Source organism: Plasmodium reichenowi, chromosome 9 (genome assembly GCF_001601855.1).
Source record: "Plasmodium reichenowi strain SY57 chromosome 9, whole genome shotgun sequence".
NCBI classification, from domain to species: Eukaryota; Apicomplexa; class Aconoidasida; order Haemosporida; family Plasmodiidae; genus Plasmodium; species Plasmodium reichenowi.
Genome location: NC_033654.1, coordinates 1,359,756 through 1,366,245, shown reverse-complemented (window position 1 = coordinate 1,366,245; position 6,490 = coordinate 1,359,756). Strand labels below are relative to the sequence as shown.

The following is a 6,490-nucleotide window of genomic DNA, read 5'->3' as shown; positions in this document are numbered from 1 at the left end:
ATTTATGTATTTTATTTTTCAGTAATTAAAATTTCCATGAATTATTCTATATATAAAAACTATAAAATAATTTTTTTTTTTATTATATAATCTCAAAGTAATATATAATAAAATTATATGCAAGCATATTTCCTAATAGAAAAAAAAAAAAAAAAAAAAAAAAAAGGAAAAAATATATAATATATAAATTAATATTTTTAAAGCAACATATATTATTATATAAACCTTTTTAAATTAATATATATTTCTCTATATAAATATATAAATATATATATATATATATATATATATATATATATATTATGTATATTTTTAATTATTTTATTTTATATTTTTTCTCTATATAGAATAATTTTTCATTGACCATTATATGCTATAATTGTATATATTAATAAAGGGTGAAAATATAATAATTTTTTGTGATATATATATATATATATATTATAAGAATAATAAAATAAATAAATAAGCTTACTTTTAAGATACATTATACATTTTTAAACCTTTTTTTTTATAACGCAAAATTATGAAAATGAATTTAGCTGATATTTTTAGTTCTGGTAAAGAATCTTTTTTATCTTTAAAGCATACTTTAGGATCTAGTAAATTTTCTCCACTGAAACCATGTGAAGGCCTTGAGTGTTTACCACAAGTATTATTTTTGTACGTTATATTTCTTTTAGTATGTACAGGAATTTTTGTTCATAATAAGAATAAGGTAAACACTTTTTATTTTTATTGAATATAATATGTATACTAGGAAAACATATACAAATGAATATATTATATATATATATATATATATATATATATATATTTATATATATATATATTTTTTTTTTTTTTTGAAATATTTTTAGCTTAAAAAAAAACAAAGATTAACAAATATGAATGATTCATATGATGCAAAAAATTCAGGATGCGCAGAACAGTATGATCAACAAGAACATCAGGAATATCATCATGAAAAATCTCATAATAATGGACAAAATTCAAAAGTACATAAAGATTCTTTTCAAAATAACAGTTCACAAAACCCTGTACATAAGTCAAAAGTAGAAAATCAAAAAGTACCTGTGGCACAAGGGTCACAACATAAAAGTGCAACAGTGAACGCTTAAATATATAGAAACGGAGAAATAATAAATAAAAAAAAAAGGTAAAAAGTAAAGACACATAATTTATTTCTGTCGTATATATAAAAAGCATATCATCCATGATATTGTAGAGAATTAATAATGCGGTATTTTTGTAAATGATCTATTTTGTATACAAATATTTTTCTTACTCTGTCTCTCTCTATATATATATTAGAAGGGTCATAATAAAAAAAAGAAAAGAAAAAAATTTTCCCTTTTTCTTAATATATTATTTTTTTAGACATTTTCTACCTATTTTCATAAATAATTAAAAAATATTAATATTGATAAATAGAACATAACAGTTAAAAAACCTTTCTAAGAATTATATATATATATATATATATATATATATATATATATGTGTATATTTATATTTATGTTTTATTCTTTTTTTTCATTTATGTATATGTTTAATCTTATATTTATTTATTTTATTATTTTATTATTTTATTCTTTCAATTATTTGTAATGTATATTGTATATAGTGGTGTTTTTCTTTTTTTCTTTTTTTTTTTTTTTTTTTTTTATATTTCCTCTTAAATAGAGTGCATTATATATATTAATATATTATTAATTAAAAGCTAGTTCATGTTATCATAACTTCCGAATTTTAAGAATTCATATTGCATTTTTATGTAAAATTAAAATATAAGATATTATTTTAATATGGTGATTTTTCATGTTATTTCATAATTAATAAAATTATACTTATATATATATATATATATATAAACATAAAATAAAAATATATATATATAATGGACAATTATATAATTACCATCTAGTGATTTTTTATAAATAGCCAAAATAAACGAAAATAAAAATTAAGTATTTCAAAATAATAAATAAATCACAACTTTATATAAAATATGTGATAATTTATATTTTATTTGTATATAATAAAAATGAAAAAAAAATTTATAATATACAATACAATATAATATAATATTTATATGTGTATTAAAATATGATACACTTTTTTTTCCTTAAAAATATAATCAGTACCCCATTAAAATTCATATATTATATTTTTTTCATTAGTATTCCTTTTTATTTTAATGCATTTTCTTTTTCTTTTTTTTTTCTTTGGTGTATTTTGTAGGAAAAAATAAAATAAAATAAAATAATAACAAAAAGTAGGAGTTAAAAAAAAAATTTTCATACATATAACTATATACATATACTAAACACATAAGGGAAGATGAACTTTTTTTTTAATTTTTTTTTTTTTTTTTTTTTTGAATTTCCTAATTCGTATTAATCTAATTATACACATAATATTTTTATTATATTTATATATTTTAATATATATATATATTATTCGTTTATTTCATTTTATTCTTTTTTTGTGCTTTTAATTTTTGTGTTTTCCTCTTTTTATCCTACTTTATTTATTTATAAATATGTTAATAAACGTATGAAATTTTTTTTTATTTTAAAATTACATACAACCATATGAGATATGTTAGCCTATTTATTATTCATCATAATATAAAAACAAAAATAAAACATTACTAATTATGGGGGAAATTTAAATCATATATATATATGCAAGTTTTAATTTATTAAAACATACTTTTTACAATGCTCTTATTTTATATTAAAATGGAAAAAAAAAAAAAAAAAAAAAAAAAAAAAAAAAATCCTAATTTTTATATATAATTTTATAGAATAATAAAATACAAAAACAATTCACTCAAATTATTAATGTAAAATACTTTTTTGTTTTATAAATATATATATATATATAATAAGTATCAAAATATAATATATATTAAAATATATTTTTATACATAATTCTCTTTTCCCACTTATTTAAATAATGAAACAAAAATTTACATATATAATTAATTTATGAAAAAAATACATGCATGTAAATATAAAATTGCTTTTAAAAAATCCAAAAAAACATATAAAAATATAATATTGTATAAATTAAAACATACAAAGAAAATATATAAAAAAATAATAATTATATATTATATATATTTATGGATATTATATTATCTATATAAAATTATAATATTTAGAGAGGGTTATTATGAAATATAGTTTATATATATAAATATTAAATATATATATATATAATATATATATAATATAACATACTGTATATATTATATATTTTATAATGGTATTATTATTTTTATTTTTTATAATCTAAATATAATTAATTTATAAACAACATATACCAAATAAAGTATACAAAAGGGGAAAAAAACACCCAAAAAAAAAAAAAAAAAATAATAACCAAAACAAAATACTTTTTGTATATATTTTTATTACCATATTTTTATAATATTAAATTATATATTTAAATATATATTATATAATAATCCTTTTGAAATAATAATACAAGGGGGGAAAAAAAAAAAAGAGCATACATACATATTTTTTTTTATCTGTTTAGAATAGGGAAAAAAATAATAAATAATAATAATATATAAATTATATGATAATTATTGTTATTAATATTGTATTCATTTTGACAAATAAAATATATATAATATATAAATATATATATATTATAATAGTTTATTTTTCCGTTGAAAAAAAAAAAAATTTTAATTATTCTTTCTATATATATATATATATATATATATAATAATACATCTATATATTAATATATATATCTTCCAACAACTTTATTATTATTATTATTATATATAAATTTTAATGTTGTTTTTTTGATATCTTTATATTTTTAACAAAAGAACAATAGTTTTTTTTTATATTGATTAACTTTATTTAAAAAAAAAAAAAAATAAAATAAATAATACATTTTTTTGTTAAAATTTGTATTTTCTTAAATGTTGTTATCATTTTAGAATTATATAAATTATGAATTAACAAGGAAAAAAAAAAAAAAGAATACGTATTTTATATTTTATAAAATAAAATAAAAAAAAAAATATATATTATATTTAATATTTTTTTTTGTACGACTTTTGGAAGCAAGCAAAATTTAAATAATATATATGAAAAGAAAAAAAACGTATTTCTTTTTTTGTAAGAAATTAATAGAATAGTATTTGTATTTATTTTAGAAAAATAATTAAAAATTAAAGGACATAATATATATATTTTTTTTTTTATTACCTTATAATATAATAATAATAATAATACATCTATATATAATATATATTTACATATATTATTTATTCTAATTTACATTTGTATGCTTCAATCATAATAATATTTTGTTACATGTATTTTTAAATAGAATTCTATAATAATTTTACATATATACATATATTTTATCCATAAAAAAAAAAAAAATAAAATAAAAATAAAAGTAAAAAAATATATGAATTTGCATATACTACTTATAAATATAATTAGTAAATTTCCTATTTTATTTTTTCTACATATATTTATGTATGTTATATAAATATATATTTTATATATAGTACTTATATATATATATATATATATATATATATTTCAATATTATAAAATACTAAAATTTTCTTGTATTCCTTTTTTTAAATTTTTCTATTTTTTTGCACGTTCTTTTACGTATTATATATATATATATGTTTTTTTTTTTTTTTTTTACAAAGTGTTTTGTTATATAAAATATACATACATATATATTTACTATTATTTTTATTTTGTATTCTTTTTTTTTTTGGTGTTTGTTTTTATTTAATTTTTTTTCTTATATTATAAAAAAAAGATATTATGTATATTTCATTCATATAATATTATTAGAATAAGAAAAAAATAAAAAAAAGAAAAAGAAAAATAATAAAGAAAAATTAAAAAAAAAAAAAAAGGTTCGTACAATATATATATATATATATATATATGTAATTGCTTTTTTTTCTATTTTTTTAAAATATCATTCTATATCTATATATTTATATATATCTATACATTTATATATACATATATATTTATAATATAAACCTCACTGTCCACCCCCGTTTATTTGTTTTGGTATTCGTAATATATATGCTATACATATATTATACGAAAAATTATGTTTAAAAATTAATATATATGGAATATACACAAATTTATTATTGAAAAATGGCTGGATATAGTAGTAATGAAGAGGAACCTCCAAAGGAAGAAAAGAAAATCTCTAAATTGGAAGATATGCAAAGCCCATTTGATTATAAAAGATTTTTTCGTAAGTACACAATCTTTGCTCCCTTTATTCTTGTGTACTTTACCATAATGTTTTTTGTTAATTCGACTGTGCAAAATGGTACAATGGTAGGAACACAAAATATGAGGAAAAAAATAAAATAAAATATTAATAATATATATATATATATATATATATATAGATATAGATATAGATTTATTTATTTATATTTACATACATGATTACATATATATATATATATATATTTTTTTTTTTTTCCATTTATAACTTATAGTTATTAAATTCTATAAAGGAGAATGCCAACTCGAAACTTCCTGCTTTATTGTGGAATAAAATAAGAGGGAAGGGAAAGGATAATGAAGTAAATTTTGAAGATAAGAAAATGATAGAAGGTAACAAATGTGGCAGTGAAGATGAGCACAATAAACATAAAAAAAGAAAAGTAGACAATCAAGAAGATGATTATGATGTTAATGAATATGGAAATCCCAAAATTGGTGCTCCATACAAGAGCGAAGAAGAACTTGCAGAACAACAAAATTATGATGAAGAACATCACGGAGATTATGATAATGAAGACAATAACGAATATCATGGAAAATCCAATGTAGAAAAAAATAAAGATTATCCAGAACAGGGACAAAAAGACGAAGAAAAAGAAAAAGAAGCAAAAAAAAAAGCGGAAGAATTTGAAAAAAGAAAACAACTACATGAAGAAGAAAAAAAAAAAGCTAGAGAAACACAACTAGCCTTACATAAAAAATTACAAGAACAATTACAACGATTAAAAGAACAAGAAAAAAAGAAAGTGGAACACCAAAAATTAATACATAAAATTAAAACACAAGGTGATGTACATCCAGCAGTGCAAAAAGTACTTAACAAGTATCATCAAAAAGAAAAAGATGAAGAACAACAGATACTTAAAATAAGAGACTTACAAGTACAATTACGTCATATCCAACAAAAAATTCAAAATCTCAAATCTACTAATAATGGCCAACCAAAAACGAAAGATGAGTATTTACAATTAAAAGATCTACAAAAAGAATATTATGATAAAGAACAGGATGAACAAAATATGATAGAACACTTAGAAAACTTACAAGGAGAAATGCAATACATATTTGAAGAATTACAAGTTGTATATGATGAAAACCAAGCAAAAACAGCGCAAGCAAAAGACGAACAACATGAATTGAAACCACAAGCTGAAAAAGACGCATCAAAA

General features: G+C 16.8%; 2 protein-coding genes across 2 annotated transcripts in view; both read left to right on the top strand.

Annotated features, from left to right (window-relative positions):
• Nucleotides 1-526: 526 nt before the first annotated feature.
• On the top strand, nucleotides 527-1,121 carry PRSY57_0934100 (ring-exported protein 2; the record flags this gene model as incomplete). The annotated part of the gene is made up of 2 exons (XM_012907578.2): nucleotides 527-718; nucleotides 861-1,121. 2 exons carry the CDS (start codon nucleotides 527-529, stop codon nucleotides 1,119-1,121), a joined length of 453 nt encoding a protein of 150 aa, XP_012763032.2.
• Nucleotides 1,122-5,177: 4,056 nt separating this feature from the next.
• Nucleotides 5,178-6,490, top strand: part of PRSY57_0934000 (ring-exported protein 1) — a gene marked incomplete at both ends in the record, with an annotated part of 1,966 nt that continues 653 nt past the window's right edge. The window contains 2 exons of the mRNA XM_012907577.2: nucleotides 5,178-5,366; nucleotides 5,534-6,490. Coding sequence (XP_012763031.2) covers nucleotides 5,178-5,366; nucleotides 5,534-6,490 — 1,146 coding nt within the window. The remainder of the gene's footprint in view (nucleotides 5,367-5,533) is intronic.